This window comes from Aulonocara sp. 'chitande type north' Nkhata Bay, linkage group LG7, assembly GCF_057382095.1.
Source record: "Aulonocara sp. 'chitande type north' Nkhata Bay isolate Kocher_YH1m ecotype deep benthic linkage group LG7, A_spYH_male_GT1.1, whole genome shotgun sequence".
Taxonomy (NCBI): domain Eukaryota; kingdom Metazoa; phylum Chordata; class Actinopteri; order Cichliformes; family Cichlidae; genus Aulonocara; species Aulonocara sp. 'chitande type north' Nkhata Bay.
In genome coordinates this window covers 40,273,048-40,293,489 of record NC_141350.1, presented here as the reverse complement: position 1 = coordinate 40,293,489, position 20,442 = coordinate 40,273,048, and the positions used below count along the sequence as shown (strand labels likewise).

Here is a 20,442-nt window from a genome sequence, read left to right as displayed (position 1 = left end):
TCTTTGTCTTGAAAGAAACTGAACTGAAAAGTCGGCTCCTGCAGTGATTAGTGTTTGAAAAACATTTTTGGATTCGTAACTTGGTGAGTAACGTCCAGTAGAAAATTAAAATGTGGCTTCCAATTTCAACAGGAGAGGATGGGAGCTCATCAGAAGCAGATCCGCAGACAAGGAAAATCTCATGGCCAACATGGGTCTATCGAGTGATGTAGAGTCTGACTCTGAGGTAAACTGTTATTCCTGTGAGAACTGTTGCATTTGAATTAAAAGCCAAAATACATGATTTATTAATTGTTTGTCTCCTCCTTCAGGAGGTGGACTCCCCAGCTGACGTAAACCCTCTGGCACAGCTCGATTAGACTACTCTACTCTGCACTAGCTGTTGTGCTAGCTTTATAGCAACCTGGAAATTCTCAGGCCTCATGTGTAATTTGTGAGGATGCATTTCAGTGGCTATGAAAATGCTGAAAAAAAGTGCAATTTTATAGAATGAAAGTTCTCACTATTAGCGGCTGCTCTCAAATTTATAAAAATTTTCCACAGGCTGATTTGATTGCTGGGAGTGGTTTGGTAAATTTGCTGTGTCATATAAGTGAGTCAGGAGAGACGAGCTGAGCTGAATCGATAAGAGTTGAAATACAATAATAAAAATAAAGACGTTAAATCACTTGAACCAGATTTTCTTTATTTGTAATGTGCTCAGTGTCTCGATCTGACATTTCTCTCTTTAACCATTTGTGTACACAGTATGTTTTACATCTTACACTCCTGGGAGAGTTCTCACAATGGGGCGTATCTACTTAAGATTACATTCTGTTCCTGCCAACACTGAATGTCTGCCACACTTTTTTTTTTTTTTTTTTTTTCCTTTTCAAGGTGAGTTCTTATCCATTCATCAGTTATTCTGATACCAGTTTTAAACAAAAGCTTACTTGTTTCACTTTTGTTCCTGGTTTCCACTCGGTTTCTCCCTGGAACATTTGTTGCTGTTTGTTTTCTGTCATTCAATCTGATTAAAAGCTGTTTTATCCTGAAACTATGAGCATGCATGGTTTTTAATTTGACAGTATTGCTTGTTGCCTTAATACTGTAAGTTGGAGGAAGAGAATTTTCAATAAAATAACTTGTTGGTAATTACTATCTCAATATCCTTGGTATTGAAACATGGACACAGCTGGGAGTATGAAAAACTGAAATGTGAGAAACTGTTCAGAGGCTTTGTAATCAAATGACCTAATTCAAATGAGGTGTGGTGTTTGGCAAGTGTCATGCATTACCTTCACTCTGCCTCATACTGGGGCCTGGGAAAGCAAACATGACATATCAAATGGTGTCAGTGGTTGACACTTCTTCCTTTTTTTTTTTTTTTTTTTTTTATAAAATAAATTCTATTCATAAACTGATGCGCTTTTCTGCAGACATTATTTTTCTTTTTTTTCTTAAACTTTTTTTTTTTTTTTTTTTTTAATTTAGTTTCAACATGGTTCTCTCCATTACATTTGTTACACAGTGCTTTGTGACTTGTGTGTGAGAAAAGCGCTCTACAAATAAACTTTACTCACTCAAATTCCTAGTAGGGCAAGTATCTGAATTTCAACCCAATACACTCCCAGTTCTAGTAAAGAGGAAAAACTGGTTTCAAATTGCCAGGTTCAAAATGGTATGCCTTGACATTTCAATTCCTTTTATTGCTACTACTCAAATGTTGATTTTCAGGGCGGTTAAGCTGGCAATTAATTTATGTTTAGCTTCAGACCACAGAAATACTTGGTTATTTTTAGGAAATGGTGATGGCTTGGGTTCAAATACGCCAGAACATTCCTTAAAAATGTGTGTCAGTTCAGGGATTAGTTTAGGTCCTTGCACTTCATTGGGTTTAGGTTATGGAGGTGTGTCACTTTGGGTGTGTCTCCAGGGTTAAAGGTAGACGCATTCATCTGTTTACCTCACCTGGTTTTGACGAGCAATAAAGGTAGGGTGAGCATGGGTGGTGGGTGCCAAAAAAGGGATTAAACATGTTTTGGTTTTTGTAAGTAATCTCTTTGCTTAACTTGGTAGATGGCCTGCTACATGATTTATGAATCTACTAATATATCAATTTAGAAACTGGCTATTTTGAAAGTATCTTTATGACTCTGCAATTTTATGCCTACTCTGTGTTCTACTCTTCAATTCAAGTAGATGTCTTAGATGTAGCGCCAACAAGTGTTTTTCACTTCCTCGGTCCATGCATTTAATTGCCAATCTGCAGTGTCTGGCTACATGTTGATCCGATCTGCCACACCTGAAAGAAATATGAATTTCCTTCGGAAATAACTTGTGTTCCTCAATAGGCTTTGCTCTAAAACCTCTACTTTAGAGGATGATACTTTTTATGTATCAAGCATTGCTTTCCAGGGCTTTCCACTGTCTTGGCAGGTAAGAAGCCGTGAGTAGTCAAGATTTCAAGCTCAGATTATCGTGAGTAAAACCAAAGCTGGGGTCGTTTGTTACTTGTCAATTACATAGATGCATACATATTCTTTGAGTCCCACTGGAATCCATTTGTCCTGCAAACTGTGAGCTTCTCCACAGTGGGCTTTCCTCTAGCTTATTCCAAATATGACAACTCTGGGAGACAGCAAGAATTGGTGGGTATCTTTCAAAGACTGTTTCCAAACTCTTAGCTTTAAGGGTTTCTTTGTTGCTGAGTTTTGGGATGTTCTCCTGGAGTGGCATAACATTCTTTGACACTAGGAATGAACACATTTGCAAAATGAATTCACCCTCCATGCTCTGTGGACTCCTAGCCATTTTATCTTCAAATCCATCTCTTCTTGAGCTGAAAGATTAAACACTTGAGTTGAATTTTGAAACGGAGCTTTCTATGACCAATAATTGTCTGGTCAGCCATCAAATTGCAGCATACCGACACTCAACATTTCCCTCCACTTGAAGTATTTTGTGATGCCTTGGATACCTTGAGGGTTGGAGGAAAGCTTTAAATAAAACTGTGGCTGCTGTACTACAGAAACACTCGTTTTAGACAGGAGTAGCATCTAGCTGTTTTCTCCCTTTTTCATCCTGATGTTGAGAGATTAGCTGGTATTGTTAACCTGACAGTAGATATCCCTTGTTTGGCTTGAATTTCATTTGTTCTCAAACTTAACCTCTCACTTAACTGTTCAAAATGCTTGCAGACGGTTTGTGTGCGTGTTCTTCATTGGGTTTTAGTCGTGTAACTTTGGGTGTGTCTTTAACGATAAAGGTAGTTGCATTCACCTGTTTACCTCACAAGGTGATGACAAGCAATGAAGGTAATGTAAATATTGGGGTGACACCTTCTGTTGACTGCAGGTTGTTTGTATTAATTTACCCTGCACCGACTTATGGTTTGGAAAGTACCAGTGGTTGAACAAACAGCTTGGAAGTCCATGCAGTTTGTTTTGAGCAGTCATCTTATGAGTGTTCATATTAAAATATTCAAACTATTCAGAGTCTAACTGCAATTCATCATGTACATGATAATGAGTCAAGTTTGACAGTCTGAGAGCAGAGATGGCACAAAGCCCTTAACCTTTTTCATATCAGACGAGACAGCAAAATAGTAGTCCACTGAGGTGCTGTGCTGCAATAGCCATGAGATAATGACTGTGATTTGTGCCGACTAATTTATGTTTGTTAAGAGCCAGTTGATGAACGGTTACAATAACACGGCTCCACATGTGAACATGGAATTTAAGAGGCTTCTGCTGAAAATAACATGACAAAAAACATGTCTTGAATATAAATGAACTTTCTTAGAATATTGCAAGAAAGTTCATTTATATTCAAGTGAACCTGAAATGCCTGCAAGCAGTTTTAGTTGCGTGGCCCCCAGCCTCTCTTACACGTGTCAACAGTATTTATATAACATGTGCATGAATGTCTGCATGTTACGCAGACATGTCAGTCATGTCAGGTCTTGCTACCCGAGTCCTGTTCTTACTTGCTTTCTAATCCTTCCATCCACCCACTAGGCTAACAAGCACACCAACTGCATTTCAGTACAGAAAAGGGTGCGCAGACCTCTTGCCTGGCTTTTTCTATGTCACATAATTTTTCAGCCTTCCTGTGTAATGGTTTATTGTCTGAAATACATCACACAAATAAAAATTGGTAGTTCCCACGGATGCCAGAAAAATGAATTTTTGTGAAACGCTGTGACTCAAACTTTGAGATGTCAAGTTTCCATATAATCCCCATGAAATTTAAAGGTTCTACATCCGTGTCAGAGAGGTGTGTGTGTTCCTGTCTAGCTATCTTTGTGAGGTTTAGGCATTCATTTTTAATGGTTAGGGTAAGGGGCAAGGGAAACCATTATGTCAATGAAGGTCCTCACTAAGATAGCTAAACGGACGCGTGTGTGTGTGTGTGTGTGTCGATTTTAAAGATAAGACTGAGGGAGGAGTGTGTGCATAAAAACACAAGCAGGTATTCACAGCTTTCTTCCTCTTCCCGCCTTCTCTTTCAGTGAGGGAGCGTGTAACAAAAAGGGAACTTGAAAAAAATTGACCAACGTCATCATTCAAACAGACACCTGGACAATCCTGCGACTAAAATTCCACTGGCAGCGTTTTAGGACTTCGTGGCTGACTCCTTTTTGCTTCTGTGAGTATATGGCAAGTTCATTTTCTTGTACAGTGTGTTCCTCTGTCGTGTTACTCCTGCGCCTGCCTTGGAGCTAGAGAGGAGCACAATGCTGCTGGGAAACCAGAATAACAAGATTCTTGTTTGTAAGTACAATAACGTCCACATCGGCACTTATTGATCACAAAAAAGCTGGTTTGTAGATGTTGGTCTCTTAAGCGCATTTATTGTAGCTTACTTGAGCAGTTAGGTCACCGTCCTCGGACAGCTTAGCGTAAAATACCGCGGTAAAGTGAGCCGTCATTTGTGAGCCGCGGTCAAGCCAGCCGCCTCCTATCCGCCGCATAAATTTCCTTGCGCTTTTACACCAGTCTTTACGGTAGCGTCTTTTCGCTTTATGTGCCGATTGAAAGCCTATACCCGCGCACACGTGCACGCGCGCGAACAAATTACAATGTAACGGCCCGATACAGTCAATACAATTATGGAAATGTCAGAAATTCATTAAAAATCATCCTGAGTAGTTGATGTACAACTTTCAACACATCCCCCCTCTGGGACACCTACTGTACCTGTGTGCCAATTTTCATCCAGATTTACTGTAGAATTCCTCAGAAATTAATGGAAACATTTATTCAATCTAATACAGCCAATGCACTACAATTGTGTCAATTTTCAAAAATTAATTAAAAATCATCCTGAGTAGTTGATGTCCAACTTTCAACACATCCCCCCTCTGGGACACCTACTGTACCTGTGTGCCAGGTTTCAGCCAGATTTACTGTAGAATTCCTCAGAAATTAAAGGGTACTTTATTCAATTCAATACAGTCAATACAATAGAATTATGTCAATTTTCAAAAATTCATTAAAAATCATCCTGAGTAGTTGATGTACAACTTTCAACACATCCCCCCTCTGGGACACCTCCTGTACCTGTGTGCCAAGTTTCATCCAGATTTACTGTAGAACTCCTCAGAAATTAATGGAAACATTTATTCAATTCAATACAGTCAATACACTACAATTATGGAAATTTCAAAAATTCATTAAAAATCACCCATAATAGTTGAGGTCCAACTTTCAACACTTTCTTACTCTGGGCGTCCTACCGTACCTCTGGGCCAAGTTACATCTCAATTCACTGTAATCTTTATCAAAAATTGAAAGAACAATTATATGTCAATGCTGGATGTGTGTCCTTTCAAAGTGACACTAAATAACAGAACTCAGGCACATCAGGGAATAATCCAAAAGGCGGATTTATTAAACAAAAACAACATACAAAATATCTCTAACCCATACTACATAACCTAAAAAGAAACAAAGGGACACTTAGAAGCACAAGGAAACAATACTGAAAGGGCAAGAGACACAGTCCAAACACAATCCACAACTAAAATGCCAAAAGAACAAGTCATCCCACATAGCAGACGGGTCTTGCCTGGATCTGGTGTCAAGCCGGCACTGCTGGCTGACTTCTGGCATGGTAAGATGGCACTGTTTATGTGATGGCATGCCACATTTGGCCTGATTGGGTGAATGTGACATGTTGTATAGAGCACTTTGAGTAATATGGGTGAGTAAAAAAGTGCTGTATAAGAATCAGTCCATTCACTGTCTGAACAGAGTTTCGTCATGTTACTTTTGCACTATTATGTTCCAGCACATGTTGTTATTACATGGCTTACATGGCTAAGGTACACATTAGGCTGACATCTGGGGCCAGAGCTGAAACTGTTCTGGGCCAGCACAGGGCCAGCAGTGTGTCTGCAACTGGCCTTGTGCTGGCTCATGTGTGGGCCACCTCTGGTAAACCAGATCTGGGCCACCATAGGGCCGTCATTCTTTGCAGTACGCAGGCCATGTGTAAGCACATTGTGTGGGACAGATCCAGGCCATACCAATTTTGCTATGTGGGAGGAATTATGTAAAAATAGAAACATCATAAAAATGAAAATGAACATAAAGTAAAATGTACTGAAAAGAACATCAGTATGGCCATCATTATTTGCTTGGAAAGTCTAAAGTTCCATGGCTTTGAACAGCCAGAGAACGCAATGCCCAGCTTAGAATGACTAAAAGTAACTTCTTTTAACATTCTGTCATTCTGCTTCTATATCAAAAAACCACTAAAAATAGTCATTTGAAAAAAAATATTCGCCACTTTTCATCAGTTTGGGTTCCTCTGTTTATAGCAATTTTTAAAAAAGAACCCAATACCTTTGTCACTATACAGTTGTACAGTGAGATACAGAGCATCTCCTACTCATTGCAAACATGCTGGGAGGGTGGCTCTATCCGCCTTAGTGCAGCTGCTGTACCATACTGTGATGCAGTAAGTTAGTAGGCTCTCAATGGGCAAGTGGTGGAAGGGTGAGCTGTAGTCCACAAAGAGCATTCTGGCGTAGCTCTGCCGCTGTTCTAGGTGACTCAGCACCGAGTGGAGGGTGATGGCATCTTCTGTGAATCTGTTTGCACGGTATGCAAACTGGTGGGTGTCTAATTCTGGGGGGAGGTAATCCTTGGTGTGCTGAAGGACTAGTTTCATGATTACCGGTGTGAGGGCCACAGGGCAATAATAGTTCAGGCTGGTGATGGGAGACTTCTTTGGTACTGGGATGATTGTGGCTGATTTTAGACAGGATGGGATGGCTGCTTCATCCAGTGAGAGGTTGAAGATTCTGGTGGAGATGAGGGTGAGCTGGTGGGCACATGGTCTTAGCACTTTACCACGTATTCCGTCTGGACGCCTTCCTGGGGTTCACTGCTAGGAACACTCATCTGACATCGTGCTCCGTTACAGTGAATGGAGCGGTGCAGGAACCAGATGAGGATGGGAGCAGGGCTGAGGCAGATGAATGCTGCTGTTGTGGTGTTTCAAAGCGGGCAAAGAAGCTGTTTATGTCCTCTGCTAGCTGCACACTCAGGTTTTCTGTTTTCACAGTTCTGCCTCTGTGGTTTATGATGTCTATTATTCCATGCCATGTGTTGTTGCTGGACAGGTGGGACCACTTTTCAGGTCAGCTCGAGCAGACCTGTACAGAGCTCTGTCAACAGACCTACAGGGAGTGCAGAATTATTAGGCAAGTTGTATTTTTGAGGAATAATTTTATTATTGAACAACAACCATGTTCTCAATGAACCCAAAAGACTCATTAATATCAAAGCTGAATGTTTTTGGAAGTAGTTTTTTTTTTTTTTTTTTTTTTTTTTTTTTTTTTAGTTATTTTAGGGGGATATCTGTGTGTGCAGGTGACTATTACTGTGCATAATTATTAGGCAACTTCACAAAAAACAAATATATACCCATTTCAATTATTTATTTTTACCAGTGAAACCAATATAACATCTCCACATTCACAAATATACATCTCAGAATCAGAATCAGAATCAGAATCGTGTTTATTGGCCATGTACAGTGGGGCAAAAAAGTATTTAGTCAGCCACCGATTGTGCAAGTTCCCCCACCTAAAATGATGACAGAGGTCAGTAATTTGCACCAGAGGTACACTTCAACTGTGAGAGACAGAATGTGAAAAAAAAATCCATGAATCCACATGGTAGGATTTGTAAAGAATTTATTCGTAAATCAGGGTGGAAAATAAGTATTTGGTCAATAACAAAAATACAACTCAATACTTTGTAACATAACCTTTGTTGGCAATAACAGAGGTCAAACGTTTACTATAGGTCTTTACCAGGTTTGCACACACAGTAGCTGGTATTTTGGCCCATTCCTCCATGCAGATCTTCTCGAGAGCAGTGATGTTTTGGGGCTGTCGCCGAGCAACACGGACTTTCAACTCCCGCCACAGATTTTCTATGGGGTTGAGGTCTGGAGACTGGCTAGGCCACTCCAGGACTTTCAAATGCTTCTTACGGAGCCACTCCTTTGTTGCCCGGGCGGTGTGTTTTGGATCATTGTCATGTTGGAAGACCCAGCCTGGTTTCATCTTCAAAGTTCTCACTGATGGAAGGAGGTTTTGGCTCAAAATCTCACGATACATGGCCCCATTCATTCTGTCCTTAACACGGATCAGTCGTCCTGTCCCCTTGGCAGAAAAACAGCCCCATAGCATGATGTTTCCACCCCCATGCTTCACAGTAGGTATGGTGTTCTTGGGATGCAACTCAGTATTCTTCTTCCTCCAAACACGACGAGTTGAGTTTATACCAAAAAGTTCTACTTTGGTTTCATCTGACCACATGACATTCTCCCAATCCTCTGCTGTATCATCCATGTGCTCTCTGGCAAACTTCAGACGGGCCTGGACATGCACTGGCTTCAGCAGCGGAACACGTCTGGCACTGCGGGATTTGATTCCCTGCCGTTGTAGTGTGTTACTGATGGTGACCTTTGTTACTTTGGTCCCAGCTCTCTGCAGGTCATTCACCAGGTCCCCCCGTGTGGTTCTGGGATCTTTGCTCACCGTTCTCATGATCATTTTGACCCCACGGGATGAGATCTTGTGTGGAGCCCCAGATCGAGGGAGATTATCAGTGGTCTTGTATGTCTTCCATTTTCTGATGATTGCTCCCACAGTTAATTTTTCACACCAAGCTGCTTGCCTATTGTAGATTCACTCTTCCCAGTCTGGTGCAGGTCTACAATACTTTTCCTGGTGTCCTTCGAAAGCTCTTTGGTCTTGGCCATGGCGGAGTTTGGAGTCTGACTGTTTGAGGCTGTGGACAGGTGTCTTTTATACAGATGATGAGTTCAAACAGGTGACATTCATACAGGTAACGAGTGGGGGACAGAAAAGCTTCTTACAGAAGACGTTACAGGTCTGTGAGAGCCAGAGATTTTCCTTGTTTGAGGTGACCAAATACTTATTTTCCACCCTGATTTACAAATAAATTCTTTACAAATCCTACCATGTGGATTCATGGATTTTTTTTTTCACATTCTGTCTCTCACAGTTGAAGTGTACCTCTGGTGCAAATTACTGACCTCTGTCATCATTTTAAGTGGGGGAACTTGCACAATCGGTGGCTGACTAAATACTTTTTTGCCCCACTGTATATGTGCAGACACATACAGGGAATTTGGTTCCGGTAGATGGTGGCTCTCAAGCACAGCAATGTAAATCACACACACACACACACACACACACACACACACACACACACACACACACACACACACACACACACACACACAAGTGTCTATATATACACATTACACATACATACACAAAGCTATGTAAACAAACTATAAATAACGAATCTAACCTTATATACATAAAATACAGAAATGAATGAGGCGGAATGAATACTACAAAATGTACATAAGGTGCAGTTGCAGTCTGGCAGTGGGAGCAGTGTGACAGGTCAACTGTTAAGAAGGGAGATGGCGAGGGGAAAGAAACTATTCCTGTGTCGGGTGGTCCTGGTCTGCAGGCTTCTGTACCGTCTGCCAGAGGTCAGCAGATCAAAAAGTCTGTGTGCAGGGTGTGAGGGGTCTGCGATGATTTTCCATGCCCGTTTCCTGGTTCTTGAGAGGTACAGATCCTGGATGGAGGGCAGGGGGGGCGCTGATGATCCTTTCTGCTGCCCGTACAGTCCGCTGCAGTCTGCTCCTGTCCTGTTTAGTGGCTGCTCCATACCAGACTGTGATGGAGGAGCACAGGACAGACTCAATGACCGCAGTGTAGAACTGGATCAGCAGCTCCTGTGGAAGACTGTACTTCCCCAGTTGTCTCAGGAAGTACATCCTCTGCTGGGTCTTTTTGAGGATGGAGTTGATGTTGGTCTCCCACTTCAGGTCCTGGGAGATGGTTGTACCCAGGAACTTGAAGATCTTCACAGTCGACACAGGGCTGTCTGATATGGTGAGGGGGAGCAGAGTTGAGGGATGTCTCCTGAAGTCCACTGTCATCTCTACAGTCTTAAGAGTGTTCAGCTCCAGATTGTGCTGACTGCACCAGAGTACCAGCCGCTCAACTTCCTGCCGGTATGCAGACTCATCACCATCTTGAATGAGGCCAATGACAGTGGTGTCATCTGCAAACTTTAGGAGTTTGACAGCAGAGTTATTGGAGGTGCAATCGTTAGTGTAGAGGGAGAACAGTAGTGGTGAGAGGACACATCCTTGAGGGCACCAATACTGAGGGACCGGGTTTCAGAGGTGATCTCCCCCAGCCTCACTTGTTGCTTTCTGTCTGTCAGGAAGCTGGTGATCCACTGACAGGTAGCTGGTGACACGCTGAGCTGGGAGAGTTTGGAGGAAAGAAGTTCAGGCACAATGGTGTTAAAAGCCGAACTAAAGTCCACAAACAGGACCCTGGCATAAGTTCCCGGGCAGTCAAGGTGTTGCAGGATGTAATGCAGCCCCATGTTCACTGCATCATCCACTGACCTGTTTGCCCGGTAGGCAAACTGCAGAGGGTCCAGCTGGTGGCCTGTAATGTCTTTCAGATGGGCTAACACCAGTCGTTCGAAGGATTTCATGACCACAGACGTCAAGGCGACAGGTCTGTAGTCATCCAGTCCTGTGATGGTGGGTTTCTTGGGAACAGGGATGATGGTGGAACGTTTGAAGCAGGAGGGAACTTCACACAGCTCCAGGGATCTGTTGAAGATGCGAGTAAAGATGGGAGTCAGCTGTTCAGCACAGGTTTTGAGGCAGGAGGGTGAGACGCCATCTGGTCCGGGGGCTTTCCTGGGCTTCTGTTTCTGGAATAGTCGGCTCACATCCTGAGTGTGTATTCTTAGTTTCAGGGAGGAGGAAAGGGGGGTGAGAGGTGTGGTGGAGGTCGTTGAGTCTGGGTTGGAGAGGGTGGTGGTGGTCGTTGAGTCTGGATTGGGGAGGGTGGGGGTGGTCGTTGAGTCTTGATTGGGGAGGGGCAGGGTGAAGGGGGGAGAGGTGGAAGGTGTGTTGGGGGTCAATGTCTGAAGCAATGTCCCTGGGGAGGGGAGGGTGGGGCGTGGGAGTCTGTCCGTCTCAAACCTGCAATAGAAAGTGTTTAACTCGTTGGCCAGGTCTTTGTTTGCTTCAATAGTGGGTGGGGGGCGTCTGTAGCTGGTGATTTCCTGCAGGCCCCTCCACACTGACGCAGGGTCGTTGGCTGAGAGCCGTTCTTCCAGCTTCTGGGAGTAGATCCTTTTAGCTGCTTTGATCTCCTTGGTCAGTGTGTTCCTGGCTTGCTTGTACAGGACCCTGTCACCACTTCTGTAAGCGTCCTCCTTGGCCTTGCGAAGATGTTGGAGTTTAGGAGTGAACCATGGTTTATTGTTGTTGTATGTGCAAAAGGTCTTTGTTGGCACACACACGTCTTCACAGAAACTGATGTATGATGTCACAGTGTCCGTGAGCTCATCTAGGTTCTCAGATGCAGCTTCAAAAACAGTCCAATCAGTGGAGTCAAAACAGTCCTGCAGTTCCTGCTTTGCTGCGTTAGTCCACTTCTTCACAGTTTTGACTACAGGCTTGGCACGTTTGAGTTTTTGCCTATAAACTGGAATAAGATGGACCATGCAGTGATCAGAATGTCCCAAAGCTGCCCGGGGCACAGAGCGATAGGCATCTTTTAGAGTGGTGTAGCAGTGATCCAGTATGATGTTGTCCCTGGTGGGGCAGTCTATATGCTGTCTGTATTTAGGGAGTTCGTAGTTTAGGTTTGCTCTGTTAAAATCCCCAAGAATAATTGTAAAGGAATCCGGGAATTTCCTCTCCAGGGTAGTAATCTGGTCAGCCAGCTCGCACAGTGCGTTGTTCGCGTTGGCCTGTGGAGGGATGTAAACTCCGATCAGCATGAAGGAAGAAAACTCCCGCGGTGAATAAAAAGGTTTACAGTTGATGAGAAAACTTTCCAAGTGTGGGCTGCAGTGTTTCTGTAACACTGTGACATCAGTACACCAACCTTCATTAATGTAGAAGCAGACTCCACCACCCTTTGTTTTCCCTGAGAGCTCTGTTTCGCGGTCCGCCCGGTGAAGTTGGAAGCCCGGCAGATTTAAGACAGCGTCTGGGACTCGCTCACTGAGCCAGGTTTCAGTGAAGCAGAGGGCAGCAGAGCGTGCAAAGTCCTTGTTAGTCCGGTTTAAGAGCAGTAATTCGTCGACTTTGTTTGGAAGAGAGCGGAGATTCGCGAGGTGAATGGAGGGGAGTGCCGTGCGGAATCCTCGCCGACATTCAAAAACAAAACAACAACAAATCAGCGACCAATATAGCCACCTTTCTTTGCAAGGACACTCAAAAGCCTGCCATCCATGGATTCTGTCAGTGTTTTGATCTGTTCACCATCAACATTGCGTGCAGCAGCAACCACAGCCTCCCAGACACTGTTTAGAGAGGTGTACTGTTTTCCCTCCTTGTAAATCTCACATTTGATGATGGACCACAGGTTCTCAATGGGGTTCAGATCAGGTGAACAAGGAGGCCATGTCATTAGTTTTTCTTCTTTTATACCCTTTCTTGCCAGCCACGCTGTGGAGTACTTGGACGCGTGTGATGGAGCATTGTCCTGCATGAAAATCATGTTTTTCTTGAAGGATGCAGACTTCTTCCTGTACCACTGCTTGAAGAAGGTGTCTTCCAGAAACTGGCAGTAGGACTGGGAGTTGAGCTTGACTCCATCCTCAACCCGAAAAGGCCCCACAAGCTCATCTTTAATGATACCAGCCCAAACCAGTACTCCACCTCCACCTTGCTGGCGTCTGAGTCAGACTGGAGCTATCTGCCCTTTACCAATCCAGCCACGGGCCCATCCATCTGGCCCATCAAGACTCACTCTCATTTCATCAGTCCATAAAGCCTTAGAAAAATCAGTCTTGAGATATTTCTTGGCCCAGTCTTGACGTTTCAGCTTGTGTGTCTTGTTCAGTGGTGGTCGTCTTTCAGCCTTTCTTGCACTGAACATAAGTTCCCTGCAATTTCTGAAGAATATTACAGTAAATCTGGCTGAAACTTGGCCCAGACGTACAGCAGGTGTCCCAGAGGGGGGATGTGTTGAAAGTTGTACATCAACTACTCAGGATGATTTTTAATGAATTTTTGAAAATTGACATAATTCTATTGTATTGACTGTATTGAATTGAATAAAGTACCCTTTAATTTCTGAGGAATTCTACAGTAAATCTGGATGAAACTTGGCACACAGGTACAGTAGGTGTCCCAGAGGAGGGATGTGTTGAAAGTTGGACATCAACTACTCAGGATGATTTTTAATGAATTTTTGAAAATTGACATAATTCTATTGTATTGACTGTATTGAATTGAATATAAGTTTCCTTTAATTTCTGAGGAATTCTACAGTAAATCTGGCTGAAACCTGGCACACAGGTACAGTAGGTGTCCCAGAGGGGGGATGTGTTGAAAGTTGGACATCAACTACTCAGGATGATTTTTAATGAATTTTTGAAAATTGACATAATTCTACTGTATTGGCCGACTGCATTGGATACAAGTACCCTTTAATTTCTGAGGAATTCTACAGTAAATCTGGATGAAAATTGGCACACAGGTACAGTAGGTGTCCCAGAGGGGGGATGTGTTGAAAGTTGGACCTCAACTATTCAGGATGACTTTTAATGAATTTTTGAAATAAACATAATTGTAGTGCATTGACTGTATTGCACTGAATATGAGTTTACTGTGATTTCTGAGTAATATTACAGTAAATCTGGGTAAAAACTGGCCCAGAGGTAAAGTAGGTGTCCGAGAAGAGGTTTGTGTTGAAAGCTTGGCATCAACTTTTAATAATGATTTTTAATGAATTTTTGAATATGCAACCAGACTGTCACGATGGCTGTATTGGGCTGTTCCATTGTAATTTGTGTGCGCGCGTGCATGTGACTGTTCACGCGCGTGCATGTGTGCGCGAGTCTAGGCTTTCAATCTGGATATAAAGCGAAAAGGCGCTACCGTAAAGACTGGTGTAAAAGCGCAAGGAAATTTATGCGGCGGATAGGAGGCGGCTGGCTTGACCGCGGCTCACAAATGACGGCTCACTTTACTGCAGTCTTAAAATGATGTGTTCAGAATCTAAAAACAGTTGAACATACTTGGAACGCATGGCTGAGAAAGAGTTACTTATTCTGTTGATTTGATGTGTAGGCTACCTGAGAAGAAACTGTATTTGCCGTAAGAATAGATGTGCAGCCTTCACAACGTTTCATGCAGTGGTACGTACTGCATGAAACGTTTTTTTCCCCCTTTGGTCATTTGTTTGTGATTTGAAAGTAAAATATTCTGTATACAACAGGTCTTCCTTCCTACACTCTTACACACACAGTTTGGGGGGTTTTCCCACGTGTATAAAAACAGAAAAGTATAAAAATGAATATTTGTCATTTCCGATAATACTAGTACTACTTTTTTAAATGTTGCATTTAAAAAAACAAACAAACAAAGAAAATCATCACATTTCAAGATTATTCTCCTTTTGTTTGGTCAGCAAATGTTATGGTAGCAGAGGTTAGATTAATTTTTGGGCGGGTTTCTAACCATTCATCCCATTTTCCCCATTTTCTCTCCATCTCTTATTAGTGTGCCTCCAGCTAGTCCTTCGTTTAAGATGACCACCACTTCCCTTCCTCCCGAAGGGAGAGGCATCAGCCCCAACCTGTCCGCCTGTCGAGAGTCTCAGTGTAACAACCATGGTAACTGTGTGACTCCTCCTGGTGGTGGTACAGATCTACTATGCAACTGTGATCTGGGCTACAAGGGTGACTCCTGCGGGGAAACGGTCAATGGAGCGTTAGGTTTACCTTTGACCCTCAGCGTGTTAGCCGTCCTCATTGGCCTCGCAATCCTGGCATTCGTCCTTGCCAAGTACCAGCAGAGAAAACGGAAGCAGCGAAGGTACTGACATATTGCACATGAGTCTGTAAAAACGCATGTATCTAGAAAAGCTTATTTTCAGCATTTTCCCCGATTTATGAACATGTGTACTTGATTTCTTGTCAATCTGAAGAGTGGGGTTATAGAAGTGACCTTACATTGGGGTGTGTTAAATAGAACTATACACAACATCGTCTTTTGATTACTTGCCTTGGATAGTACAAAAACTGAACTTTTCCCAAATTCATATCAAACTAACTTTTGATCATTTTAATGTATGCCTTTCTAGTACTACAGCACACAGCTATACAAATTTGTTTCCAACTGACAACTTCTCAAATTTTTATTTAACCAGGAGAGAATATAATCTGTAGATTGAAGGTGGATGTATCCAGTATGACACCAGTTGACTGGTTTGAAGCCTAAAGCTGAGCATTTTGGTCTATGCTATGCTTTAGCCTTTGCTGGAGAGTGTGGGGGGGGCGATTGGACCCGAACCCGGGCCGCTATCCTCCAGCCATGCGACACATGGTCTCCTGCTCACCCACCAAGCCAAACCGGCCCCCTCTAATAAGCACTTTCTTGATGGATTTTATATGTTCAATTACTACTTTCAGGTCATATTGGATGCAATATTTGGTCATTCTAATAGTCAAAGGGATTATGTAATGTTTGTTCAATGGCAAATGATGTAAATTGCTAGCCAATAGTCTAGTTTTAGTCATCTGGTTTCAAAACGCAAAGACGGTGACTGCAAAAAAGATAAAGACATTATAGCAGGGCTTCACTAACCAAGTGGTGAACTCATGGTGGCTAGCCCATCTTTTATACTGTTATATTATATCTGTAGGATATATCCTCTTATGTACAGTCTACATGGGATATGAGTGTGTGTGCACAGTAAAAATGGACTGTAATATTACCTCAGAGTGACTATACAACCAAGAAGGTTGTTGTTTTTAGCCATTGTTGAGTTAAATAAAAGATTAAGGTCCTCCTGCTGAAACATGAGCAGGAGGAGGAGTTAAAATAACAGAAATGAAAAGCAGTATTTTGCTTAATTTAGATTTTCAAACAATTGAAACAATTTTTTTTTCATCACATTAGTGCCTTTCCATCACAGCAGAGCTGTGTATGTAATGTTTTGTTTTTTGTTTTCTTGGGTTTTTTTTTTTTAATTTTATTTAATTTTTTACTTGGTTATGGTTATTCTCACTTTTTCCCCTAGTGTCTTTGCTAAACGAATTAAGTCACTAACTTCGTATCCATGATGAGGAAAATTCACAACAAAATGAACTTTTTTTTTTTTTCTTCAACAGGAAACTACTGGAACAAAAAGCCTAAAACAGTGCTGCTTAACGTGGATAACTGTCGAACAGAACGTTTGACCTACTTTGATGATCAAATTGTGGCTACTATAAGAATTATTCTGCAGCATCCTGGAGACTCTAGCACCAACTTCACAAACTGAGTGCCAAGGCATATGGGAGAGTCGCTTCCTATATAGTATTTTTCCATTTATATAAATGTATCCATCTCCAGCTGCGTCGTATCGCAAGCCTCATGCTTATTAAATTTGTGCCTCATCTCGGAAAACAACAAGACTGGATAATTCTGTTGACCTAATTTTAAACTTGGAGTGAAAATGTCTGTATTCTAATCAGCAGCAGCTTCCTTGATCACATTTCTTGGATGCTAAGGCATGCTTCTGCAATTAGTTTAAACTCTGACACTTGTTAGTAAATTAATGTAAATGTTCATCCTCTGTGAGGGAGCTGCAGTTTAGTTTAAGTAAAGCAAGTTGTTATTTTTCTAGTGAAGGCTTCTAACAGAGATAACACTTAAGATAACTCTAGATTGTTTAACGGGCTAAGTCAGAAGCTGATTTGATGCCATACAGTTTTTATAAAAATTTATGTAGAAAATATGCACTTTTTTTCCACTTGCGTGGGTTTATTTCATTTCATTCAGTACATACTTTTGTACCGTGTGCAGTTGCTGCCTGTTTTGTATTGTTCCCCTGGAATTTCTTTCTTCTAAGCGTGTGTGCGCGCCTTTTAACACTTCAGGTTTTTCGGGAAGTATTTCTACCTATTTCTAAGTGCCCTGTCTTTGATGCTGTTGTAACAAAAAAGCACCAGTACATCACTGGCCTGCTTTTACTCTCATATACGGCTATGCTTATGAAAATAATGCATGTAAATCTGTGCAGACACAATCCTGCAGAGCTGTCAACAACATGCGCATATTGTACAGATGATAGGAGAGTGGTCAGAGCAGATTTCAATCTTGGCATGTTTAAAACTTGACAGTACATGTGCTTTTAAATGAGTTCGTGTGCTCTTTGAATTTCAGCCTACAAACTGATTACCACTCAGTACACTTCCGGTCCTGTAAACATGAAAACTACATAGCATCTTGGTGCTGAATAATTAGTCAAGTTCCTCAAGCTTGTAGCCAGTGTTAAGTGCCTACTGTATTAATTCTTTCACATGTTCACAGTTGTCATGTTTCACCTGGTGAATACTGATAATCACAAATGTAAACTAATCATCAACAACTCAGTAATGTTTTGCAAATGTCTGCTTCTCTGACAACAGGGTAAAACTGCAAAATGTTAATGTTACTGTAGATTTTCAGAGCTCCCATATACAACACTCAATATTGTTAAGATTATCATGTTTTTGTGTGTACATGTGTTGAATTTTTATATGAATATGACTATTGTTGATGAGCAGGGTTTCTCAATGTATGCATTCTCAAGTGTCTTCCACTAGCTTGTAAACCCTTTGAATTATATAGACAGAAGAGAACATCTCACTCTGTGGGTTTTGTTTTGGGGGGGCGGGATTAACTGGACAGTCTGCTTATATTGCAGGGCGTCACAGTGTTTTATCACTCAGGGTAGGCTGTCTTTGAGCCCCTGTTACAGTAAACCTCTTTTTCTGGCATCCAGTGACATGATAATATCAGGTTCGGTGTTTACTAAACTCAGACATGATGGCTGTGAACATTCAATCCTCACAGGCTGAGAACCTAACCAGTTTTGCCATATAATAAGATGTGTAACAACAAAAAAGTGGAAGCATCTGCCTTCAGGGTATAACTAGGTCAACACTTGCTGTCCTAATAAGGGACAGACTTTGCATGCTTGTTTGCAGAAGGAGGAGCTACTTGTATCATGGCAATTAGAAGTACATCCCACAAGTATAACTACTCAAGATTACACAAATTCCTCATGAGTCGGCTTTTGGCTGTATGGTCAGCCACTGTATGCAGGAAATGAGGATATTGTTTATTAGACTCATCAGACTGATTTGAACCTAAATGCTGGGAGCAGTAACACAAGACGGTACTATTACTGTATCCATCACTTGGTGGTGTTAATAAGCTGTCAGGGTAGTTCAACATCTAGCTCATAGAAGAGGAGCAAGCGTAACACTTTTAAATGTTGCAAATGCAACGTTTCACCAAACATGAGCAAACACAGCCTGTTTCTGTGCAGTTTGTCACACTATGCCTGCAAGCCAAACATACAGCTGCTGTACTTCAGTGAAAGATAGAAATGAGAGATGGCTTCACTGAGAGAGAGAGAGGATATAAGAAAGCCAGGACAAACAAGGAAGGAGTAAGGACAGTTCAGCTTATAACATCCCAATTCTTTTTAGAGTTATTTGATCAGATATTGGATCTATGAACAGGAACTTTTATTCAACTGTTATTTAAAGGTTGTATAAAAATACTGGGACATTTAGTGCAGGCCACACTGAGTTTAAAGGGCTTTGGTAAAGTTTAAATCGCTATATGGGTCTAGTGCAGTGAGGTTTTCATGAGTTAATGTTAGGCTACATGAAGGGTGCTTCACATCAAATGAAATTTAAGCTGATTGATCAAATTCTACCTTTTAACCAGCTTTATACTGTCTATCGGTGGGAAATCAGGCATGTAACATGTGCTTGCATCCTTTGTTTTTGTTTTTTTGTTTTTTGTATTCATGCAAGCACAGCATATGTGCTTGCATGAATTTTCCTGTTTAATTGTGGAGGGGCAAGCTCACCCATCTGTACCTGACAGAGCAATTTTTAAAAAAATTTCCTTTGTTGTTCTCTGCGTGTGCTCTATATCACGGATGCTCAAGCTGTGGGAATTATTTAAAAGTAGCATTTCAGTTAGAATAAACTTCAGTCCCTCCTGTTAACGTTATTTTGTCATTATATTAGTTCAAAAGGTTAAGTTAACATGGGGGGGGGGGGGCTCGTTTTTACTTCTGTGCTTTGAGTACATTTCAGAGACTGTGCTTTTTCAACTTTTAAGTAAAGCAGTTAAATCGCCACTTCCACTTTTGCCAGAGTACTTTTCAACACAAGTATTTCAACTCAAGTAATGTGAGTGTGTACTTTTGCCATCTCTGCTGCACTTTGAAAATTTGTCTCCAAAAGTTCTGTTTATCGGGATGTAGCGTTTTGTGGGAGAAAATTTGTCTTTTTACAGGGAAGTTCCTGAATTTTACATTTAATTCAAATGGATTTAATAAAAAAAATAAAAAGTGGAGGAAAGACATTGAAGTTTGACTTATGATTGTTTGACTGTCACACCCGAAAATTCTGAAGTACTTTGTATTTTGTGTTGTACTGGTACCTTTGTCTAATAAAAAGACTTTTGACAGAAAGACTGTCACACCCATCTTCCAAGCGCATCTGCAAGTCCTTACTGGCCCATAGTCTCCACCCACAGATGTCTCAGGACACTTTTTAGTCCAAAAAAGAATACTACACTGACCCTCTAGACTCTCTTAAAATATATATTCTTATTATAACATTAAAAAAAAATAAGCCTGGTTGTCAGAATATAAGCAAAATTGGAAATCTATAAAGAAACATTGTGCTCTGTGTATGCTGAGATCTAAAGGTTTGAAACTGGGATTTTAAAATGTTTCAGGGGATTGAAAAATATAACAATTTCTATACGATGGGTCAGATTTCTCTGTATTCAAGAGGATAAAAAAGATTTAAGTTACCACAGTGTCAGTGGATTGTTTTTTAAATAGAG

At 41.6% G+C, this 20,442-nt stretch overlaps 3 protein-coding genes across 5 annotated transcripts in view; 2 read left to right on the top strand and 1 right to left on the bottom strand.

Moving 5' to 3' along the window:
• lrp13b (low-density lipoprotein receptor related-protein 13 b) overlaps positions 1 to 1,726 on the top strand; it is a 30,570-nt gene extending 28,844 nt beyond the window's left edge. The window contains exons 56-57 of the mRNA XM_086300374.1: positions 133 to 226; positions 312 to 1,726. Coding sequence (XP_086156500.1) covers positions 133 to 226; positions 312 to 359 — 142 coding nt within the window. The 3' untranslated portion in view covers positions 360 to 1,726. The remainder of the gene's footprint in view (positions 1 to 132; positions 227 to 311) is intronic.
• A 2,766-nt stretch (positions 1,727 to 4,492) lies between these two features.
• Positions 4,493 to 20,076, top strand: LOC147325725 (uncharacterized). Of its 3 annotated transcripts, XM_086300371.1 has the most exons (4): positions 4,558 to 4,629; positions 14,668 to 14,735; positions 15,100 to 15,414; positions 16,713 to 20,076. In XM_086300371.1, the coding sequence occupies exons 2-4, from the start codon at positions 14,728 to 14,730 to the stop codon at positions 16,735 to 16,737; spliced, it is 348 nt and encodes a 115-aa protein (XP_086156497.1). In that variant the 5' UTR covers positions 4,558 to 4,629; positions 14,668 to 14,727; the 3' UTR covers positions 16,738 to 20,076. The 3 variants fall into 3 exon arrangements, with proteins under 3 accessions (XP_086156498.1, XP_086156497.1, XP_086156499.1); XM_086300372.1 differs by lacking the exon at positions 14,668 to 14,735 and having other exon boundaries at positions 4,493 to 4,629; XM_086300373.1 differs by lacking the exon at positions 14,668 to 14,735 and having other exon boundaries at positions 4,614 to 4,754.
• LOC147325726 (uncharacterized) lies at positions 5,902 to 13,024 on the bottom strand. Its single transcript, XM_086297759.1, has 3 exons — positions 11,509 to 13,024; positions 6,932 to 7,291; positions 5,902 to 5,920 (listed from the first exon to the last, which is right to left on the bottom strand). Exons 1-3 carry the CDS (start codon positions 12,363 to 12,365, stop codon positions 5,902 to 5,904), a joined length of 1,236 nt encoding a protein of 411 aa, XP_086153885.1. The 5' UTR covers positions 12,366 to 13,024.
• Positions 20,077 to 20,442: the final 366 nt, after the last annotated feature.